We start from the raw sequence: 24,162 nt of genomic DNA, 5'->3' as shown, positions 1-24,162 counted from the left end.
GAGTGGCCAGTGACAAGCAGTGCCCTTCTCAGAGGGAACCCCCAGTACCTGCTGATTAGCCCAGGTTAACAACCCCAATCAAGGACTTTGTACTCAGTGAGGTCCACCTGGTTCCAATCACGGCACACTGCCTTTTACAGAACTGTTCCTCTCATTCAGTAATCACATTGCCCTTTTATAGAGCAGCTCCTCTGTTGTTGGCTGCTCAGCAATGGCAGAAATGCTCACTGGTGCCAGGACATTGTGGGACCTTTCAAAGCCACACTGGGCATCAGCTCAAAAGCTGCCAGCCACGATTAATTCTTCATGGTACATGTAGTGGGACAAAAACAAAAAAAGGACAGAAAAACTTCTGGTAGCATGGGTGGCACATCATTGTAAACATCGCCTGATATTAGTGAATATAATGACATGTAAACCATTACGTGTCCGATAGACTGTCACTATAGATGTAGTTACTCATCCTTAGCACCACTAGCCTTCCTACAACACCCTGTGTATAAACCTATCATTGTTATTAACTGGTGGAGCATCACATGTGAAGTCTTCACACAATTGTTAATGCGTTGTTAATGTATTCAACAACACTGCATTTGTTCCTGGGAATGGACAAGAGCTGCTTTCCAACTGCAAAATGAGTCAATGAACATTTCCTGAAGAAGGGCTCATGCCCAAAACGTCGATTCTCCTGTTCCTTGGATGCTGCCTGACCTGCTGCGCTTTTCCAGCAACACATTTTTAGCTCTGATCTCCAGCATCTGCAGTGCTCAGTTTCTCCTCAATGAACATTTCAACCAACTCTCATCCCGTGATTAAAGTAAAATATTCCAGATAATGACAATCTGAAAGAGAAACGGACCTGGAGAAGAATCAAAGGACTCGAAATATTAACTGTTTCTCTCTCCTCAGGTGCTGCCAGACCTGCTGAGTTTCTCCAGCATGTTCTGTTTTTATTTCATGTTTATTGGACCTGGGCGTTCATGAAATCCTGTCTGGCTTGTTGTGCAAGTCGCTGCAGTACTCTATCCAGGTGGAGGTGATATTCCTCCGTCTCAATGTCCCCACCTTCCTCCTCAGAAGATTGCTGACTCTCTTGCAACTCTTCAGCATCTATCACATTCCCCCTCTGCCTGCTTCAGTAGTGCAGAGTACAGCACGCTGGAATTATGCAGCACATTCTGTCTGGAATGTACCACAAATCTCCCCCCTCCAGACCAATGCAAACAGTGAAACATCATTTTCAAGCCTAGCGTCTGTTCCACCCTGGGCCTGGTGGAAGAATGGGGAACATTTATCCTTGCTCAGCATCAGTCAAAGGGTTGTGGAACAGAGACATCAGGCCGGGCTGCAGATGATAGCCCTTGTCTCCCAGTAACTATTCATATAAGATGAAACAGAGCAGTAACATGACAATTTGTAAGGATTTAGGCTTCATCGCAGTTCCCAGGATACCTGAAACAGACTTTAGAGATGTGGTACCGGTGATTACAGATGATCTGCAGAGTGAAGGAATAGATACCTTTTTTATTGATGAACACAGTCATGTTATGATATGACCTTCTCAGTGTGACATGCGCACGGTCTATAGTGTCCTGCTCCTGGGTGGCAAAGCCTCCTGCCCAGGCTACAGCACTGTCCTTGGCACAGAGAAATGAGATGAAGTGGGCATGCTCTGGCACATCAGGAATAGCCTTGATACATTTGTGGGTCAAGGATTGGGAGATCCCACACATGTACCCAGTGGATCTTTGGAAGGAACCAGCCACATTTAAAAAAAATAGTTGGAGACAGAAAAACTTCAGATCCAAGTTAGAAAAGCAGGAGGCTGGAAGAACACTGCAAGCCAGATAGCATCAGGAGGTGGAGAAATCAGTGTTTTGGGTTATACCTGGACCGTTGACTTCTCCACCTCCTGATGCTGCCTGGCTTGCTGTGTTCTTCCAGCCTCCTGCTTGTCTACATAAAAAATTAGTGCAGTTGTCACTTTGGATAGAAAGGTCACCTATCCCATCCCCAGATTCGGGTCCCAGGTCCCACTGTGGCAAACAGAATTACCATGTGACAGAGTCTGCAGTGACTCTGTGCCTCACTCGGCTGCAGGAAATGGCATTGAGGATGATCAATTCTGGGCCTGCTGTAGTTTCTCCACCTCCTGCTTCCTGAGGAAGCTGCTGGTCCTGGGCTTGCTGGAGTATCTGATCCTCCTCACTTTGTCAGGGCCTTTGTTGCACCGCAGCCACAGCGACAGTAACCCTTGCTGTGGGCTGGATCCATTGGCCACAGTCCTGTGTGGGGAGTATTAGAAACCGGACAGGTCCTTCGCAGTGTGAGCAGTCAGCTTTCACGTCACAATTATACAATTATATCACACAGGGCTTAGTACTGTATGACTTGTGGCAGTGTGTTCTTGTGGTGCATATTTTTATAATGATTACTCAATTAATAGTTCTATTTTTAATCACTAGTATCTTTCTTATAAATTTCATGTTTTAATATTTCTCTGTTTTGCCAGATCTTCAAGTATATTAGTTTTAACAAGACGATGACCCAGTTATCTTCAACCTTAGCACGATGTGCTAAAGATATCCTCGGTTTTGCGATTATGTTCTTCATTGTTTTCTTCGCCTATGCTCAGTTGGGATATCTTCTTTTTGGAACTCAAGTGGCGAACTTCAGCACTTTCCTCAAATGCATGTGAGTACTTCCTAGCCCCGGATCATTTATATGATAACAGAAAGAAAGCATCTCACAGCTATTGTTACAAATCAACCCAACGCAGTTTATTGTTTCTGCTCTTGCTGTGCTCTCAGGTCCCCTGGCCCTGATTCCCATGGCAATACTCACAAAAATGAACCAGAAATGTCTCTATTACCCCTGCTAAGAATGAGGAATGTTAAGTAACAGAGTCCAGGGTCTGAAAGCTGACAATCCCCTGAAGAGGAGAGCTTGTTTGCTGGGTCCTGAAAGAGTTGGTGACACAGCTGGCACTTGCATCATTGTGATCTTCCAAAATTCCCTCAATTCCTTATGCGGAGGGGGATGGGCCTGGTAGTATTATCAGTGGATTATTAATCCAGAAACCCAAGTAACATTCTGGGAACACAGGTTTGAATCCTGTCACAACGGATAGTGGAATTTGAATTCAATGAAAGTCTGGAATTAAGAACCTACTGATGACCATGAAACCATTGCCGATTGTCAGAAAAAGCCAGCTTGTTCACTAATGTCCTTTAGGGAAGGAAATCTACTATCCTTACCCGGTCTGGCCTGCATGTGATTCCAGACCCTCAGCAGTGTCATTGACTCTTAATTGCCCCCTGGGTAATTAGGGATGGGCAAATAAATGCTGGCCTGAACAGTGACATGCACATGAATGAATAATAAAAAAAATTCTAAAGAAATCCCAATGCATTAGAACATCACAAATGGAACAACAACATCTTATATGTGGGTACTACCTTTTAAAGTAGTAAAGCATTACAACATTATATAAAAAAATACACTGAGCCATTTAACGCAATATTAAGTCAGGTAACCAAAAGCCTGTCGAAGTTTTAATTACTGTCTTAAAGTAGGGAAGTGAGAGAGAGAGATGTTATGGAGGAGATTCCAAAGCTTTGGGATCTGGCACTGAAGGCTCTGCCACCAATGATGCAGTGGATAAAGGAAGGGGTGCTCTAGTAATCTGAATTAGATACATACAGATATCTTGCAGGGACTGGAAGGTATTACAGAGATAGGGAGGGACAAGACACTGGGAGGACTGAGAACAAAGATTAGCATTTTAAAATCAAAATGGTGCTTAAATGGGATCCAGTGTGGGTGATTGAGCACGGGGTAATAGTGGGACGGAGTTTGTGAGTGAGGACACGGACAGCAGAGTTTCAGGTGAAGATAAGTTAACGGAGAATACTGTGGGCAGGGGAGCACTGAATGTTCAAGGCTAGAATATTAACAAGGCACAGATAAGGGGTTCCGCAATAGATGAGCTGAGCTGTGGCAAAGTCAGTGATGGTCGGCAGATTGAGGTAAGTGGTCTTAATGGAGAGGTTGCAAACTCAACTCAGGATCAAACATGACACTGACATTGAGAACAGAGTGATGTAATCTCAGGCAGCTTCCACAGAGGGGACGGACTCCGAATCTAGGGAACAGAGTTTGGAGTGGAAACTAAAACAATGGCTTCTGTTTTCCAACTGTTTATTGAGAGAATGTTTCTACTCATCCAGCAGTGGCTGTGGAACATATGAGCACACAGATGAAGAACAGGACATTCAGCTCTCTGAGTCTGCTCGACCAGTCCGTAAGATCATAGCAGATCCAATTGTAACCTCAAATCCACCTCACCCCAATAAATGTAGCCCCCTCACACTTGCTTCACAGGAATCTATCCACCTCTGTGTTAAAAAATTCAAAGAGTCTCCTTCCAGAGAAAAAAAACAATTGCCTGTTTTTAAATGGATGACCTCTCCACATCCAGCTGGTCAAGCCCCCTCAGGGTTTTACGTTTCAATCAAAGTCTTCTCTTATTCTCCTGAATTCCAGAGGATACAAAGCTAACCTGTTCTCCATCCTCCCATTGCAAGTATTACTGCAGTAAACTTTCTCTGACTTTATTCCAAAACTATTTATGTCCTTCCTTTAATAAGGAGAATGGGAAGGAGCGGGATATGGAGTAAGCAAATCACCCATGATCTTATTAAATGGTGGAGCTGGCTCACGGATCTGAATAGCCTACTCCTGCTCCTAATTTGTATGTTCAATCATAACTTGAGAAAGAAAAGAGGACATTGGAGACTGGTCAAAGTTTTGTCAGGGTAGTGGGGTCAAGGGCCATGTTTTTGGCGAGAGAGAGAGAGAGGCGATGACAGATGAGCAACAATGCCTGAAGGGAGAAAACGGTTAACAATCTAGCTAATATGGTGGCGAGGAGGGGAGAGCTGTTCAGTGGGAATAGGGTCAGGAGTGGGTCTCTTGGATAAGCCAAGTTTGGAGGACATCAGGGGGAGAGGAGACAAAGCCAGGGTAATGGTGGCATAGGGCTTGCATTACTGGAACAGCGACAATCCAGCGACAATCTGAACCACCTCATTCAAACACCTCCTCCCCTACCAGTAGCGGGCTGTGAGGATCCAGTGTTGGACTGTTTACTCTCCACAGGACCCACAAGAAGGGACTGCCTGAGCAGAAGCATCCGGAGGCCCAGTCTAATGCTGTGGAGAGCTGGGTTCAAATCCCAGGGCAGCTGCTGCATGTATAAGACCTGGAACGTGAGGCTAGTTTCAACATCACTGAAACTCACAGCAATTGATGTGAAAACCCTTTCAGAAAAGAAATCTGTCATCCTTGCCCAGCCTAGAATATAAGTGACTCCGTTAACTGTTAAGAGCCCTCTGAAACATCCTACTCAGTAACTCAGTTCAAGAGCAGTTAGGGACTGGCAAAAATATTGGCCCAGCCAGTGACAGCCATATTGCATGAAAGAATTTCTGTTAAAACTCAAGAGGAAGGTATGAGTCAGGGTTCCAGCAGGGAAGGGGGAGTGGTGTTAGAGAAAGTTGGAATTAGTGGGAGAGAAGAAGGGGATTGTTAGAGGAAGTTTGACCTGGAGGGAGAAGGGAAGAGGGAGGTGAGAGAGGAGGTTTGACCTGGAGGGAGAGAGGAAGGAGGGGTGTTAGAAGAAGTTTGACCTGGTGGCAAGGTGAAGGGGGAGGAGGTGATGTGATAGGGGAAGCTTATCAGATGACTTTTATTTTTCTGACAAAGAAGCTCATGAGTTCCTCCGGTTTGTTGGAAGTGAGGGTGAAGAAGATACAGGAGAGGGATTTAAGAAGATGGTTACAGCAGGGACTATTTCTGAATATGTGGATGATCTTGGGCTTGTGAGCTCTTTGACCAAGGGAGAGCAGGATTTCGTGTGGTGAATAGATGAACCAGTTATCCACAATACACTTTCAATTCAGTGTCCCTGGCACTTGAGGGAATTATTATGAGGGCTACATTGGTGGAAATGAGCAGGATGTGGGAGGGCAATGGTTTTACTGGAGATTTAGATTTAGGTTATATTGTCACATGTGCTGAAGTACAGGGTACAAGATGGCAGTGTAACAATGTCATCACACATGACACCTTCTTCGGTACAAAGTGTCTAGGTACAAAATCTTAATTACAGAAGTAGAAAAATAAAGAAATAAGTTAAGAAGTTTAGCATTGCAATCTTATTCTTATAAATGTAGACAAATAAAGAAAATAAAAGATCGTATCAAAGGTGATTAGGGCTGCAGTCCAGTCAATCAGTAGATGCTGAGATTGGATGAAAAGTTCCACAGTTGGGGTGTTGAATGAGAAGTTGTCTGTCTAAGTCCTTACTAGCACCAGGTCCCATTCCCCCTATCACCCATGTGCTTGTTGATCTACATGAGTTAAGGCAGCAAAGCCACGGAAGAGGTTTCAGCAGCAGATAAGCAAATTACAGGCAAAACCATGCTACATGTGGAGGCCAAATTGGACATTCTGAGTGATGGAATGGATAGTTTGGCAATTAGATAACCTCAGGGTCAAATATCTCAACAGGATTGTTAATGGACTAGTTTAGTCTCAGAAGATTGGCATGGAAGGGGAGGAGGTCAATTGCTAGGGAATGGAGGAGGAATGGGGGTCATAATCAAACTGGTCCAATGGAGGAATTCCTGATTGACAGTCTGATCAATGAGCAACAGGGGCAAGAGAGAGGGGGTGGTGAAGGAGAGGTGGGTACCATCACCAAACAGGTGGAAACTAATCCCGGAAAGAGGGAGAGAGAAAGGACAATTAGGGGCACTTCGACTGATATCAATCATTGGAATCCATCATTCAGCAAGTGGCAACAGGACCTTTCAAAGTTTTCAATGTACTTGCAGTCAGTCACATGGTTTTCTATTTCTAACACTGCTCTGATGTCTTTGCAGCTTCACTCAGTTTCGAATAATCCTTGGTGACTTCAACTTCGATGAGATAGATAATGCCAACAGAATCTTGGGTCCAATTTATTTTGTCACCTACGTTTTCTTTGTCTTCTTCGTTCTGCTTGTAAGTTGCACTTTGTGTAGAAATGGAGGTTGATTTTCCAATGACAAATGGGGCAAATCTTTATTTAATGGTGGGATTGCTGACACAGAAAGAGAAGTGGACAGATTCTAAAGTGATTCAGAGCCAGCTGATAATAAAAATGCATGTTTTTCTCAATGATTTTGTTAGGCTAAAGGAAGACAAAGGCCTAGCCAGGTATATTCTAGGAGATTGGTGCTAGGTGCTATATTTTAATATTGCAGTCAGTCAGTGAGTGAGTAAAGTGCCTCACTCCTTCAGAAATGAAGCCTCCTCAGTTGTAAATGCGTTTATACTGTTCATCTCAGCTACTCCCATTGGCAGGAAATCCATGTTATGAACATAACAAATAGAAGCAGAAGTAAACCAGTCAGCCCATTGAGCTTTCCCTGCCATTTATGGCCAATCTTGAGCTTTCACTCCACTTTCCTTTCCTTCCCCCATATCCATCCATTCTCTGACAGACTAAGTCTCTCTCTCGCTCTCTATCCTAGCCTTAAATCTATTCAACAATGGAACATCCATAACTTCCTTTAAATGAACAAATTTCTCCTTATCGCAGCCTGAAACGCTTGGCTCTTTCTCCCAAGTCTGTACCCCTTATGATTGAACATTTCCACTCTGACAGCCTCTGCTCTGTCCAAGCCCCCTGTCCAAGGAGCTCTCTTCTCATTCTTCTGGGTAGCTGAAGGCAGACAAGTGCAAAGGGACATAGATAGAAGCAACACTCTTCAACAGCACCAAAAGCACAAGAGAATACGGAGAGGGAGAGACTGAAAGGCATACACACTACAGCCCTGCAAAATACTCCAGGCCCAGTCAAATTCAGTGAACCCATCGCAAACCACCTGAGAGATTAATCTGAGATCACCCATGAGATTTCAGCCTGACAGATCAGTCTAAGAGATTGCCCCTTGAGAGATCATCCCATGAAGGTCACCCGAGAGGTAATCCAGACAGATAACCCTGAGAGGTCACCCTGAGAGATTAACCTCAGAGGTCAGCTTCTGAGGGATTCACCTGCTGAGACATAGTATCAACCACTGAGCAGGAAGAACGTGCAGTGCCCTGGCCATCAATCCACCTCATTGTCAACAATATCTTGACCAGTCATTCATGCATTCATTCATGGGACGAGCTGCCAGATGAAGTGGTGGAGGCTGGTACAATTCCAACATTTAAAAGGTGTCTGGATGGATACATGATTAGATTAGATTAGGTTAGATTAGATTAGATTAGATTACTTACAGTGTGGAAACAGGCCCTTTGGCCTAACAAGTCCATACCAACCCGCCGAAGCGCAACCCACCCGTTCCCCTACATTTATCCCTTTTACCTAACACTTTAGCATGGTCAATTCACCTAACCTGCACATCTTTGGACTGTGGGAGGAAACTGGAGCACCCAGAGAAAACCCATGCAGACATGGGGATAATGTGCAAACTAGGAAGGGTGTAGAGGGATAAGGGCCAAATGCTGGCAAATGGGACTTGGTTACATTGGGATGTCTGGTCAGCGTAGATGAGTTGAACTGAAGGGTCTGTCTCCATGCTGTGTAACTCTATGACTTTATCCCTTTAGCTGCTTGTGAGAGCATGCCGTGGAAAAGTGGATGTTCTCCCCACTCTGAATGCCTCATTGATCTCCTGTGAACTTAAAAGGAATTATGAATTCCTAAGGAAAGTGTAGTTAGATTTGGATCAGACAACTGGACTGTTATTTCAGGGAACCTGGTAATGTTCTAGGGACAGGAGTTCAAATCCCCACATTGCAGATGGGGGGGCATTGAATTTAATAAAAAAATCTGGAATTAAGAATCTAACAAAGACCATGAATCCATTGTCAACAGTCAGGTAAAATCCATCTGGTTCGCTAATGTCCTTTAGGGAGAGAAACTGCCATCCTGACCTGGTCTGACCTACATGTGACTCAAGACCCCCCTCCCATTTATCTGTCAACCCCCTTGGCCCACAAGCCTCATTCCTGATGAAAGACTTATGCCCAAAACATTGACTGCCCTGTTCCTCGGATGTTGCCTGACCGGCTGTGCTTTTTCAGCACCACACTCTTTGACTCTAGACCACAGCAATGTGGTTGACTCTTAAGTGCCCTCTGGGTAATTAGGGATGGGCAATAAATGCTGCTCCAGCCTGCAACACCACATCCTGTGAATGCATAAAACATAGGAGGCCGGGGAGGGCCTGGGAAAGTGGCTGATGGGTCAACATCATTAAGAGGGTTTTATGAGCAACCATCAGCATTGGTTGAAGCGATGTCAAAAGCTCCAACTCAGGCCATTTAAAAATAAGGGACACTGGACCCGAAACATTAACTTTGATTTCTCTCCACAGATGCTGCCAGACCTGCTGAGTTTCTGCAGCAAATTCTGTTTTTTTTTTGGATTTCCAGCATCTGCGATTTTTTAAAAATTGATTTTCCCTTAAGATATTGACTGGAACAAGGAAATACAAACACAAAGTAAGTCAGGAAAACAGCACAGAGTGACGCAAGAATGGCGCAGAGTAGACAGAAGCAGACTCTTAATAAGGGCTTGCAATGTGAGGTCCCAAATACTAGGATGGGGAGTGAGGGGAGTGAGGAGAGTGAGGGGAGTGAGAGGAGTGAGGCTTTGCGATGCATTCCCAGGGCCTGAGGCTATGGCAACAATGATACAAAGCTCCCAGATGGTGACACAAATATTCGATGAACAGCTGAAGGAAAAGATTGTGGAAGTCATACCAGAACTGGACAGACAAACATGTCTCAGTATTTACCGGCTGGAACCTCACACGCCGAGAAGTGGGGTTAAGATGATTTTTTTCTGCAGTGAAATCGACACATTTCTAGAAATGAACCAATTGTTTACAATCTGAGATTTTTGATCCAATTTAGTGATTATTAAATTTACAGTAATTAATTTGTACAACTATTTTACAAGACACTATTCTCTCTTTCAGAACATGTTCCTGGCGATTATAAACGATACATATTCTGAGGTGAAAGCTGATCTCTCTGTTCAAAAGAGCGAACTCCAGATTACAGACTTCATTAAACAGGTGAACCTGTCTGTGACAATACTCTTTCTCAAAAGTCCCAGTGAAAGCCTTCCATTGGGGAATGATTAACACTGATCAGATTGAGATTTGGTGGGGATTATACATATCAACCCTATGTTTATAACAAGGAGGCATTAAATTAGTTCTTGTTTGTTCCTGGGACACAAACCTCTGTCTTAGACCAGAGAGTCTGATTGGCAGAGGTCCTGCCAGCTGGGAGATTGCCCATCAGTACTGGCAGCAGAGGTGGCTGAACGCAGCAATGAGGGCTCCAACAAGCCTGAGAAGGCAGATGGACCTCACACTCCTGAGGGAAATGGGCAGAGGGAGGGGGGGTGGGGGTGGGGCTTTCAGTGGCCACCCCCTGAACAGGATTCCACCCCCCTCAGGTGACTGAGACCCACTGTGAGCTCCCCCATTAGGGCTGATGGAATCAGAAATGGAGAACTGATCTCGTTAATAAAACCATCCGGTTTAGCAAAGCCCCTTAAGAGAAGGAAATCTCTCACCTCCCCAACTGGGATCCTAACCTAGCTGCTCAATTTAGAACCGCTGCAGGAAAATCAGTGAATTATAAAAATGAATGCCATAAATATCAAACAAATACACACCCTTTCTGGTGGACCCTGTAACACAGACGCACCACATCCAGGGAACTCTGTAACATAGATGTACCTTATTCAGGGGACCCTGTAACACAGACGCACTCTATCCGGGGAACACTGTAACACAGACGCATCCTACCCGGGGAACTCTATAACACAGACGCACCTTATCTGGGGAACACTGTAACATAGACATACCCCATCCAGGGAACTCTGTAACATAGACATACCCTATTCAGGGGACTCAGTAATGCAAACACACTCTATCCAGGGGACCCTGTAACACAGACGCACCATATCCGGGGAACACTATAACACAGACGCACCCTAACTGGGGAACCCTGTAACACAGACGCGCCCTATCCGGAGTCCCTGTAACACAGACGCACCCTATTCAGGGGACCCTGTAATACAGACGCACTCTATCCGGGGAACCCTGTAACAGAGACGTACCCTATTCAGGGACCCTGTAATGCAGACGTACTCTATCCGGGGCACCCTGTAACACAGACGCACCATATCCAGGGAACCCTGTAACATAGACGTACCTTATTCAGGGGTCCCTGTAATACAGACGCACTGTATCTGGGGAACCCTGTAACACGGATGCACCCTACCCGGGGAACCCTGTAACATAGACGTACCCTATTCAGGGGACCCTGTAACGCAGACGCACCTTATCCGGGGAACCCTGTAACATGGATGCACCCTATCCAGGGAACTCTGTAACACAGACGCCCTCTAACCGGGGAACACTGTAACACAAACGCACCCTACCTGAGGAACTCTATAACACAGATGCACCCTATCTGGAGAACCCTATAACATAGATGTAACCTATTCAGGGGACACTGTAACGTAGACGCACTCTATTCAGGGACCCTGTAACACAGACGCGCCCCTATCCGGGGAACTCTGTAATATAGACGTACCATATTCAGGGGACCCTGTAATACAGACACACTGTATCCGGGGAACCCTGTAACACAGACACACCCTATCCGGGGAACCCTGTAATATAGACACACTCTGTCCAGGGGACCCTCTTTTCATAACTGCCTGGGGCTCAGAGAACATTCCCACAGACTGGTCAAACACCAAACCAACGCAGTCTGAGTCAGAATTTACAGCCAATGCCCATCAACATCCATCAACCTATCCTGCCCTATCAGAGATGGCAGTATGTTGCTATACAGTCAGGTCGAACTTGCGTCTTCAACATTGACTCATCATTGATCTGTTTGAACATGGGCAAGTAAACTTCCTTCTGAATATCATGTAATGTCCTCCCTTGGTTATTGAATGCGTCATCCTCCATGTTGAGCAATACTTGAGGAAGCACTGAGAGTGGCATAAAATGTACTCTGCGTGGGGTATCTCAATGTCCACCATCGAGTTGCCTGGCTGCAGTACTACTGACTGAGCTGGTCAGGTCCGAAAGGACACAGCTGCTAGACAGGGTCTGCAAGAAGTGGACTCTCATCCTTCCCAATCTGCCAGCTGCAGATGCATTTGTCCATCACAGTATCAGTAAGAGTGACCACTGCACAGTTCTTGTGGAGATGATGTATCACCTTCATATTGCAAATACCCTTTATCAAGTTCAATGGACAGGGCAGGAGGGCATGCCAGGAGTATTGGTGCCAATGACTTTGATAGCAAAAGTAATGAGGTCCTGAAAGGCGATTTCAGGAGCTAAGCAGGGGATGGAAAAACAGGACCCTGAGGTATTAGCATCAGAAATGCCCCCCACCCCAAACCCACATGTTATGCCCAAACTGGAAAAAGTAATGATTGAACACATGACTGAGAAACTGGCGGAGGTGGGAGGCATCGAATTTGGGCAAACTGCCACTTTTGAGGAAGATACAAGGTTTTGTGGTGGTATTGGAGAAAGTTTAAATTAGATTTGGAGAGGAGTGGGAACCTGGGATCAAATTTCGAGCAGGGAACGGGAGGCGGATATCTAGAGAGTGACTCTGAAAGACAGAGAAAGTAGGGATTAAAAGTGCCCAGCACAGGAATGTGGCAGTGTTTAAAATTGCATATCTGTAAACAAAAGGAGTATACTCAATAAAACTGCTGAGCTGAGGGGACAGATTGACATCAATGGTATGGTGCCATTGCTATAATAGAAACTTGGCTTAAAGATGGACTGGATAGACTGAATCTGAGGCTGCTAAAGGAAGTCATGGAGGAAATGGTGACCCTTTTTCAATTCCTCACTAGACAAGTGGGGAGCTATTGAATACAACAGCAGGAATGTAGTGCTGCAATGATATTAGCCACTGGTTAGGCTGCAGCTGGACTTTGTGTACAGTTCAGGTCACCAGATCACAGGAAGAATATCATTGCACAGAGACAGTACAGAGGAGATTTACAAAACTTGGTTTGGAAGTTGCAGCTGTGAGAAAAGATTGGATAGGCTAAGGTTGTTTTTCTTGGAATAGAGGAGGCCGAGGGTTGACTTAAATCCAGATGGACAAAATACCAAGGGGTTTTGATAGGGGGAACAGGGAAGATCTGTTTCCCTTTGAGGAGAGATCAGTTACTAGGGACAGACGTTGAAGGTGATCAGTTGGAAAGTTAGAGGGGATCTGGAAGTGGGATTATGCAGACACGATGGACTGAATGGCCTCTCTCTGTTTTGTGATCCTAACTCACTGTCATTGACTCCTGCTGTATGCTGTGTGAATTGGCAGGGATATAATAAAGCTTTGATGAAAATGAAGCTGAAGAAGGAGCGAATATCTGATGTGCAAAAGGCTCTTCAGAATGGATCCAAAAAGCTGGATTTTGAGGATTTCAGAAGCAATCTAAAGGAGTAAGTATGTAATCGCTGTCCATCTGAAGTTCAGTCATTGGTTCCAGGGTATGTCAGCGAGAACAATCCAGCTTTCTGAATAGCTGGGGAATAAATACTGGAGCAGAATTTCCTGGATGCGCACTAATTGGGAGAATTTGTGAGCAGAAATCCTTCTCTTGTTTATAAAAGAGAAACAACATTATAGATACCGGAAACCTGAAACACAAACAAACAGAGTTACATATGTTCTGTAAGCAAAATTGACCCTGAGCCTCCTGTTGCCTATCACCTCAATACACCACCATGTTCCCTGGTCAATATCTCTCTCCCTGCACTGCTGCAGTGCTCCAGCAAAGCTCAGAGCCTCTCCCTTTCCACTTGGGGACCCTGCAGTCTTCAGGAATCAATATTGAGTTCAATAACCTTAGAGCCTGAACACCTTCTCCCATTGTCCTCAACACACCTTCCCAAACACCAGGCTTTGTCATCACATGGGCTTATGCCACAACCAATCCATTGTCAGCTATGAGTGGTCCCCATTAGCAGTCATCGAATCCCCCAGGTTAACCTTTACCCATTGCTTTGTCCAATTGTTTTTCTCTCTCCTTGGGCTCCATCTTCACCTATCGTTTACTCCTCCGCCCTGCACACAGTCCATCTTCAGCTGATACACCAAGCTTTTCAGAACTACAATAAGTTTCGAGGAAGGGTCACTGGACTCTAAATGTTAACTCTTGATTTCTCTCCACAGATGCTGTTTCTGTTTTTGTTTCTGATTTCCAGGGGGACAACTCTAAACTAAACATTTTATGCAGAAACTATCCAATAATGCTTCAAATACCAGCCTGAGAGCCCAAGAATGTGCAATTTTAACCCCACTCTCCACCACAGCTGTTCAAAGCAGTAAAGCCCAGCCCTGAACCAAGGGTTTTGATGGATTCTTTGGGATCTGACAGTAATTTTAACTCAGGCCTGACCCTGATTTTTCTTCTCTTTTCCTCTGACTCATTATTTCTTCATCCTCTATCTTTCTGTCTCTATTTTTCACTCTCTGTCCTGTTTCTCATTCCCTCCATTATTCTCTCTCTCTCTCTCTCTCTCTCTCTCTCTCTCTGTCTCTCTCTCTCCATGCACCACCAGCCCCCCCTCCATCCCCAGACCAAATCTGGGATGGAATGCATCAGCTGGATAAGAAGCTGAGAAAGCCGGGGCCTTTGGTTTACTTTATCTGAAGGAAACATGGGGCTCCTCAGGAAGTTTGAAGCCTTTCCAACCCTGAAAGCACCGTTACCCATCTTCCTGAACATGATAAGCCTCCATCTTGGAGCCTGACATCCCGGAGGGTGGCAGACTGTTGGTGTGACAATGAGGCCCAGGAGAAAGTGAGGACTGCAGATGCTGGAGATCAGAGTCAAGAGTATGGTGCTGGAAAAGCACAGCAGGCCAGGGAGTATCCGGAGAGCAGGAGATTCGACTTTTTGGCCAAAAGCCCTTCATCAGGAATGGGCTCTTTCCCAAAATGTCAATTTTCCTGCTCCTCGTATGCTCCCTAACCCTCTGTGCTTTTCCAGCACCCCATCCAGGAGTTATTGGAGCCTGGACCTGCTTTCTGCTGTCCCCAGGCTAACATTCTGGGCCCATGGTTCAAACACCATCGTGGCAGATCGTCAAACTTCAATCCATGTAAGCCTGGGATTAAAATGGAGTTTAATGGTGACTGTGTGACAATTGCTATCAAAACCCATTGCCTTCAGCTCTGTTATTACAGCGCCATAATGGACAGCAAAATGTATACACAGATCTTAATCATAAACTATCTGATAGCATTCTGTATCCTGTTGTGGGGCAGATAATGACCAGATTTGATGTCGGCAAGTTGTATTAAGAGTCAAAGAGGCCCTTTAGCCCATTGTGTCCATGATGGTCAATATTCTGATCTCAACTTCCAGCACTTGGCCTATGGCCTTGTATGACATGGAGCTTCAAGAGTTTACTTAAATCCTTCTTAAATGTCTTGGAGGTTCCTACCTCGACCATCCTTCTAGGTACCAAATTCCAGATGCTTAAAACCCTCTGGATGAAAACGTCTATCCTTGAATCCGTCTGCATCTCTTGTCCATTACCTTAAGATTGTGCATCCTGGTTATTAACCCCTCTACTAAGGGGAGAAGTTTCTCCCTACCTACCCTCTCATTGTCATATACCCCTCAATCATGTCCCCGCCTTACCTTTCTCCACTCAAGGGAAAACAACCTGAGCTTATCCAGCCTCTCGTTGTCACTGAGATGTTCCAGTCCAGGCAATATCCTGATAAATCTCCTCTGCACCTTCTCCAGTTCAGTCACATCCTTTATACAATGTGGGGACCAGGACTCTACACAGTATTCCAGCTGTGACCTCACTAACATTATGTACAGCTCCATCATAACCTTCCTGCTCTTGTATTCAATGCCTTGACTAATAAAGTCAAGTATCCCACATGGTTTCTTAACCACCTTATCTTCATGTCCTGCTGTTTTCACAGATCTTAACATATTGAAATGGATTTCCTGGGGAACAAATAGAAGTCGAGATCACTTGGTTTGAGTTTTTAGAATAGTTTGGTGTGATTCTGACAATGCATCTTGGGAAAGCTGGAATTGTACATTCCTAATGATTTCCAGCTATGGGATCTGACCAGCTGAGTGTCATTGCAGCTCTGACTTATTTGAAGATTTTGTGAAAATAATTCAAAGTTTTTGTTTTAGCCTGGGTCACTCTGATGAAGAGATCAATGATACTTTCTCGAGATTTGATTCTGATGACAATAAGATACTGGACGAGGAAGAGCAGACCCGGATGCAGAATGAATTGGAAGAAAAGAAGGTAAAGAAATTAGCCATCATCAGTGAGTGAGAAATAACCTTTGACATAATTACAGTTAAAATTAATTGTCACAAATTAACTGGGAAGAGTGCCTGGACAGTGATGCCCCATTGCTCTACAAACCATCACACAATGTACAATAATCAGTAAAGTCCCAATGAGATCACAGAAATCGCCAATTTGTTTGACCGAATGTTACTCACGACAAAAGTAATTCACACCAGGTTTCATCAGTAACAGAAAAAGAGCACAATTGATTGTAACACAACATGTGAAGTGGAAAGAGAGGATTTCGAATGTAGTCCTGTGCAACTTGAATTATACCCCTTCAAAACATCAACATAAACATTCCATCATGATAGAGACTTGAGGAACCACAAAGGCAAAAAAGAAAATCCCTGACGGGAGTCAGGGACAGGGCTCCTAGCAGTGGTTAGGATGTGGGCAAGAAAAAGCAGGAAAGGCTCTGCTACACTAATCATGGGGGACCTTCAATATGCAGGTGGACTTGGAAAATCAGGTTGGTTGCAGATCCAAAAAAAGGAAGTTATGGAATGTCTACAAGATAGACTTTTGGAGCAGTTTGTGGTGGAGCCCGTAAGGGAGCAGGCAATTCTGATTTGGTGATGTGTAATTGGCAGACTTGATGAGGGAGCTAAAGGTGAAGGAACCTCTCGAGGGAGGTGACCATAACTTAATAGAATTGTCCCTGCAGTTTGAGAGGGAGAAGCTGGAATCTGACATAACGATATTATAATTAAGTAAAAGTAACCAAAAAGACATGAGAGAGCAGCCAGCCAGAGATGACTGGAAGGGGAGCCTAACAGGGAAGATGGTGGAGCAGTTTTCTGGGGGTAATTTGGGAGGCACAGCAGAAATTCAATCCAAGGAAGAATAAACATATTAACAGAGGATGGGGCAGCACGGTCTGATAAGGGAATTCAGGGACAGCATAAAAGCGAAGGAAAAAGTTTAAAAATGTGGTGAAGGTTAGTGCAAAACTAGAGGATTGAGATGCCTTTAAAAACTAGCAGAGGATAACTAAAGGGACAAAGCAAAAAGGGCCTTGGGGATCTAGTTCAGGATCTTCTTAATATTTACATGCAGCTTCAGTTGGCAGTTAGGAAGGGAAATGCAATGCTAGCTTTCAGTTCAAGATCGCTAGAATACAAGAGCAGGGATGTACTGCTGAAGCTGTATAAGGCTGCAGGCTGTATTTGAAATATTGTGAGCAGCTTTGGGCCCGGTGTCTAAGGAACAATGTGCTTGCATTGGAGGGGTCCACAGGAGGTTTACAAGAATGATCCCAGGGATGAAGGGCTTGTCGGATTGAGGAGCTCTTGAGGATCTGGATTTATCTTCAATGGAGTTTAGAAGGATGAGGGGGATTTCAATGAAACCTTCAGAATCTCGAGGAGCCTGGACAGACAGAACATGGAGAAGATGTTTCCACTAATGAGAGAGAACCAAGACAGCCTCAGTTAAAAAGGGACAAAGATGAGGAGGAATTCCTTCAGCCAGAGGGTGGTTAATATGTGGAACTCATTGCACAGAAGGCTATTGAGACCAAATGTTTAAGACAAAAATGGCTAGTGTCTTGATTAGAATAACAAACCATTAAACATGTTTACTATGGGTAGAAAGTCGAGATAAACCCAAGTCCTTATATCACGGTTTAAAGTTTTTCTCTCTCAATGCTTTCAATTTTTCAAATACACACTGTTGTTTATAAGGTGATAGCCATCTTTGCTCTGATGGTTGATCAGGTAGACCTTGCACAAATTCCGTATGTAGTAGTTCAAGAAGGCAGCTGACCACCACCTTCTCAAGGGTGACTAGGGACAGACAATAAATGTTAGCCCAGCCAGCGATGTTCACAGCCCACGAACGAGTCAAGAGAAAACACACATTTTGTTTTTTGGAACTATAAACTGAAATTGAAGTTGGAATTCTATGAGTAAAATAGCAGGAAAGTTATGCAATTTTAAAAAATCAATTAACATAATCTAAGAATGGTTACAGAGCAGAGTTGAGTTTACACTGGCTGTGTGAGCATTTGAACTTAGTGCTAATGACCTGTCTTTTCCCTGTAACCCTGTATATTGTTCCTATTTAAATAATAACCCATTGCTCTCCAAATGTCTCAATTGAACCTGCCTCCATCATACTACCAGGGAGTACACACCACACCCCAATTACCTGCTATAGGTAAAAGTTGTTTCCATCTGCATTTGCTTCTTTTTAAAACATCCTCTAAAACTGTGGTCTAGTTCTCAGTCTGTTTACAGTCGGTAACAGTCTCTCCCTGTCCACTCAGTCCAAACCCCTCCTGATTTTGAAAACTTCTATAAACCTCCTCTTCACCTCCTCCTCTCCGTGGAAAACAACCCCAACTTCTTCAATCTTCCCTCATAACTGAAGTGATTCATCCCTGGAACCATACTCGTAAACAGCTGCTCTGTCTCTGAAATCCTTCCTGAGTTGTGGCACTCTGATCTGTACAGAATTCTTTTTAACTTCATTTTCAGTTCATTGCCTCAAAAGATAAAATAAATGTTCTCTTTTTATTCATTCGTGTGGCATAGCTGTTGCTGGCTGGCTAACATTTATTGCCTGTCCCTGGTTGTCCTTGAGGAGGTGATGGTGAGCTGCCTTCTTGAACCACAACAGACCACCTGCTCTGGGTTGACCCACAAAGCCTTTAGGGAGGGAATTCCAGGATTTTGAACCAGTGCCAGTGAAGGAATGGCAATATATTTTCAAGTCAGGATGGTGAGTGGCTTGGAGGGGAACTTGAAAGTGGTGGTGTTCCCGTGTATCTGTTGCCCTTATCCTTCCAGATGGAAGCAGTCGTGAGTTTGGAAGTAGCTGTCTGATGATCTTTGGTGAATTTCTGCAGTGCATCTTATAGATAGTTCACACTGCTGCTACTGGGCAGCAGTAGTGGAGAGAGTGGATACTTGTAGATGTGTGCCAATCAAGTGGGCTGCTTTGTCGTGGATGGTGTCAAACTTCTTGAGTGTTGTTGGAGCTCACCCATCTAGGCAAGTGGGGAGTATTCCATCACACTCCTGACTTATGTCTTGCAGACTGGCTTTGGGGAATCAGGAGGTCAGTTACTCGCTGCAATATCCTTAGCCTCTGACTTGTTGCTGTAGCCACTGTGTTAATGTGGGGAGTCCAGTTGAATTTCTGGTCAATGGTAACTCCCAGGACATTAATAATAGGGGGATTCAGTGATGGAATACTTTTGAATGTCATGGGACAAAAATTAGATTCTCTCTTGTTGGAGGTGATCATTGCTTGGCACTTGTCAGCCCAAGCCTGGATTCTAATAAATGTTTACACCACAGGAAGCAATTCAGCTCATCAGGTCTGTACCCATCAACAAAGACTAATACCAATCCTATTTTCCAGGTCTTTGTCCATAGTCCTGGAGACCATGGTAGTGCAACTGAAAATCTTAATGCTGCTTAAAGGTGACAAGAGTTTCTGATGCAACCAGCCTTTCAGGCAGTGACCCACCACCCTCCAGGTGGAAACATTTCTCCTCAACTCTCCTCTTAGCCTTCTACCTCAACTATTAAATTAATCTATGTTCCCGAGATAATGACGCCCTACTGTATGTCTGTCAACTCTGAGATTGTTGGGCGTAATTGATAATTGCTCTTTTATTCACCACACAATGGCTAATATCCAGACCAGCAATCAACTCCAACCAGGGGATAAGCAGACCTTCTTTGGGGAAGTGTTTTTTTTAGCAGACACATAAATTCCAAACTTTTAAGGAGTTTTAAACTAATTCTGATTGTTTCTTCTTTGCCAATATCTTCACAACAGCATTGTCAAAGCTGTTTGTTTGTGTAACATGTTTTTTATTCAGAATGTCCCCTTAATTGAACAATAACTTTCTTCCAGGATTCCCCTCTTTTATGTAAATTCTTTCTGTTCTTCCTTTAGTGTTTAGAAACCTGAGAGAAAAAAAATCAGCCAACTATCCCCTCAAAGCCCATTAAAAATTGAGAAGAATGGTAACAGTTCAAGATTAACCTTGCCATACTCACTACTCAATGTGTTAGAGTGCTAGGTTTATGAGGTGCATCAGCTGTGGGCAGGTACAGAGATTAGATTACTTACAGTGTGGAAACAGGCCCTTCAGCCCAACAAGTCCACACCGACCCACCGAAGCGCAACCCACCCCCACCCCTTCATCTAACACTATGGGCAATTTAGCATGGCACCTAGCCTGCACATCTTTGGACTGTGGGAGGAAACCGGAGCACCCGGAGGAAACCCACGCAGACGCGGGGAGAATGTGCAAACTCCACACAGTCAGTTGCCTGAGGCGGGAATTGAACTCAGGTCTCTGGCGCGGTGAGGCAGCAGTGCTAACCACTGTGCCACCGTGCTGCCCACAAAGGCTGTCAACGCCTTGACAAGTCTGAAAGCAAACCACAGCATCAAAGCTTTCTCACTATACAACAATGATGTTGGGTCTGTATAATTGAGCGGCTATTCTCAGGCTAAAGAGTATCATGTGCTGCCTTCTGCATTGTCTGTACTTTAAAGAAATGAGATCTGCAGTGATCTTACTGTAGGCATTGCACTGTTTCCTGGAGGTGATCAATGCTCTGTCCATCTGCAGGGTGAAAATTCTGATAGTAGATCATTTCAGATTCAATCAGATCCAAACAAGATCATTGTGAAGTGTCACTCGAATATTGCCAATTGTTTTACAGATTGCTCTAAATGCTGAAATAGAAAACTTGGGAAAGAATCTCGGGTGTCCAGACAGCTCACAGACTTTGGCCTATATGAAAAACAACAGCAACAAACTAAACAACGGGGTGACAGTCGAGGATTTCCAGATGTATGTATCTCAGTTTGGGGATGCTAAAGTGTTGGTATGAAAGGTGAATGGTACTGGTGGATGGAAAACTCAGGTAGTTCACCATTCCAGCCAATGAATATACAGAAATTAGAGAAAGTGACTGCCAAAATCCCAGATTGTCATAAAAACCCATCATCCTCAATAGTGTCCTTTAGAGAAGGAAGTCTGCCATCCTTATTTGGTCTGACCTACATGTGACTCCAGACACACAGCAATGTGGTTAGCTGTGAACTGCCCACTGAAGTAGCTAAGCAAACCTTTCAGAATACAGTTCATCACAACCTCCTGAAGAGCAATTTGAGACATGCAATAAATGCTGACCATACCAGGCAGCCAGTCAATGAACCATAGTGTCATACATTTACAGCACAGAATGAGATGATTCAGCCCATTGAGCTTGTGCTGGCTCTCTGTAAATCAAATTAGAGAGTCTCATGCCTCGTCTCTGCTCCTTGTCGAATCTGCTCACGTCACACTCTTGGGAAGTGAATTCCAGATTGTAACCATTCACCTACATAATAACATTGCACTTTGTATCATGTTAGACTAATTGTCTAATACCTTTCATTGTCTCCTCTGATTCTTGATTCTTTCACCAATGGGGACAATTCCTATTTGTTCTGTCCAGACCCCTCATGATTTTGAAAATGTCTGGAAATATCCTTTCAACCTTCTGTAAGAACAGCCCCTGCAAAATCATCACGCCTGGAACTGTTGCCGTGAATCTTTACCACACTGTCCCTCTCTAAAGCCCTCACATCCTTTCTCACGTGTGGTGCATAGGTTGGATGTAATCCTCCAGTTGAGTTCAAACCACAAGTTGATTATAATTTCTTGCTTTTGTACACTATGTCTCAACTTACAAAAGGCTAGGATCCCATCTGTCTTTAACTGTTTAACCAGCCTGTATTGCCATCCTCATCAATTTGCACACATTTCCCTCCTGGTCCCTGTACCCTTATACCCTCTTTAGAATAGTATCCTTTATTTAACTTTGCCTCCGCCAATTCATCCTACCAAGATGTACCACTTCACACGTCTCTGCCCATTCCACCACGCTGTCTCTGTTTGCTCATCACTAACCTCCTCATAGTTCACACACTTCCAAATGTTGTGGCATTTGTGCTGTCTTCACCCCAGTCTAAGTTATTGACATCATTGCAACAGCCCCAGTAAATGAAATAAAGAACTAATGACTGACATAGTTTACAGAACAAATCTTTACATCATGTTGTTGAAATATTTTCTTAGCAAATTTCTTATTAATATCAACATTTCACAGACTGACACTATTTTGAAATAATCTTTTTCAGGTTGGGGCATCGTGTTGTTCAGCTGGAACATTCAGTTAGCAACATTGTGTTGAAAATTGATGCAATCACTGTTAAAGTTGAGACAATGGAGAAAAACAAAGACATGATGGAAAAGCTGTTCAACATTTTTCAAAAGGTAAGACAACCCATTTTTATCGTTTGACTTTTCTTGTGTCATCTTGGAAACAAGACCACAATCTGGATGGCTTTAAATTATTGATTTGACCTTAATTCAAAGAATGGTAATGCTAAAGAAAAGGGTAAAGATTTGTAAAATTGTACAGAGTTTATTGCTAGAATTCTGTTTAACTGAATATATTTCATATTGTTAATATACTGGAAGATATTCAGAGGAAACTGATACGCTTTATGTACTTTGTACCCATCTAATATTAAATTCAGCTCCCGGAAGCTGTGTGAAAGCAGAAGAGGTTGGAGAATCAAGTTTATACTGAAGGGCTTGTGTTTCCTTTCTGTACACATTTGAGGATATGTCTTCACCGAATGCATGGATTTACCCTCCTGTTGTTTACTCTGCTCGGTTTTCAATGCTTTTCCTGATTGAGAACCAGTTCCTTTGGCTGTTCCTCAAGGAACAGCCTTTCACATTGCCTCTGCTAATAAAGATTTAAGAGGTTCATAACTTCTCAAACAATTTCTCATCATCTCAGCCCTAAACCAGAGATCCCTTTATCCTGAGACCGTGCCTTTTATTGTATTAGGCTGCTTGGGAGACCACAGCTCTTGTCTGAATAGCAGTAACTTATTGAAATATGTTCATGTATAAGTGCTGACCTCGGGCTCATTTACTTTCAAGTATTTATCTGGAATGTGGCTGAATTCATAACGTTTGCTAATTAAGATTAATATTTTGCTGTCAATTACTTTCTGAAGGGTGAAGGACGGAATCTGACTGAACACCTGTAATTGTCAGAAAAGCAGTAAAGCCAAGACTCAGCAGATACATCGAGCATAAATCATTGAAAAGACTTCTCCAGATGAATTCATCTTGGCCAGGCTCTGTGAACTCCTCACCTCAAAGAATAAGCACAAGGTTCCTTTCTAAAAGAAAATTAAGAGATAGGAAGTTCCCTCATGGTTTTTTTGATTTTGTTTTATCACAGTCCTCATGCAGCCTATTGGCCACTAGTAATACCCTGAGTCAGTCTTTGCTGCTGTGATCCTCATGGTCTGTAATTTGTGTATAATAGATAGACAGAGACAAATGCGAGTACTTATGAACGCTGTAAAATATTTGCGCAGTGAGGATAATATTCTAGTGGGCTCAAATGCAAACATGTCACATAGGGGAAGGCACATTGGTGGAGATCAACTAGATATTATTATTCACACCTTTCCATGGACAGGTCTAAATTATAGTGGACCATTCTCATCCATAAACAATAAGCATTGCTGGCAAGGCTGGGGTTGTAGCAGACAGTTTATTGGAACACTGCTGGTGCAGTTTTCCTAGCTCTCTGTCGATTAATTTCAATCAGTTAAAATGACATAGTTACTGCACCCAAAACCTTACAGTAAG

General features: G+C 43.8%; 1 protein-coding gene across 1 annotated transcript in view; it reads left to right on the top strand.

Moving 5' to 3' along the window:
* The window catches only part of pkd2l1 (polycystic kidney disease 2-like 1), a 70,475-nt gene extending 46,672 nt beyond the window's left edge, over positions 1-23,803 (top strand). The window contains exons 8-15 of the mRNA XM_060841765.1: positions 2,513-2,694; positions 6,948-7,068; positions 10,044-10,142; positions 13,450-13,571; positions 16,301-16,418; positions 21,158-21,288; positions 22,623-22,758; positions 23,747-23,803. Coding sequence (XP_060697748.1) covers positions 2,513-2,694; positions 6,948-7,068; positions 10,044-10,142; positions 13,450-13,571; positions 16,301-16,418; positions 21,158-21,288; positions 22,623-22,758; positions 23,747-23,803 — 966 coding nt within the window. The remainder of the gene's footprint in view (positions 1-2,512; positions 2,695-6,947; positions 7,069-10,043; positions 10,143-13,449; positions 13,572-16,300; positions 16,419-21,157; positions 21,289-22,622; positions 22,759-23,746) is intronic.
* The last annotated feature ends 359 nt before the right edge of the window (positions 23,804-24,162 follow it).

The sequence above is a fragment of the Hemiscyllium ocellatum genome, chromosome 22, assembly GCF_020745735.1.
Source record: "Hemiscyllium ocellatum isolate sHemOce1 chromosome 22, sHemOce1.pat.X.cur, whole genome shotgun sequence".
Lineage (NCBI taxonomy): Eukaryota > Metazoa > Chordata > Chondrichthyes > Orectolobiformes > Hemiscylliidae > Hemiscyllium > Hemiscyllium ocellatum.
The sequence above is the reverse complement of the archived record's forward strand: the minus strand, read 5'-3'. Positions and strand labels throughout refer to the sequence as shown.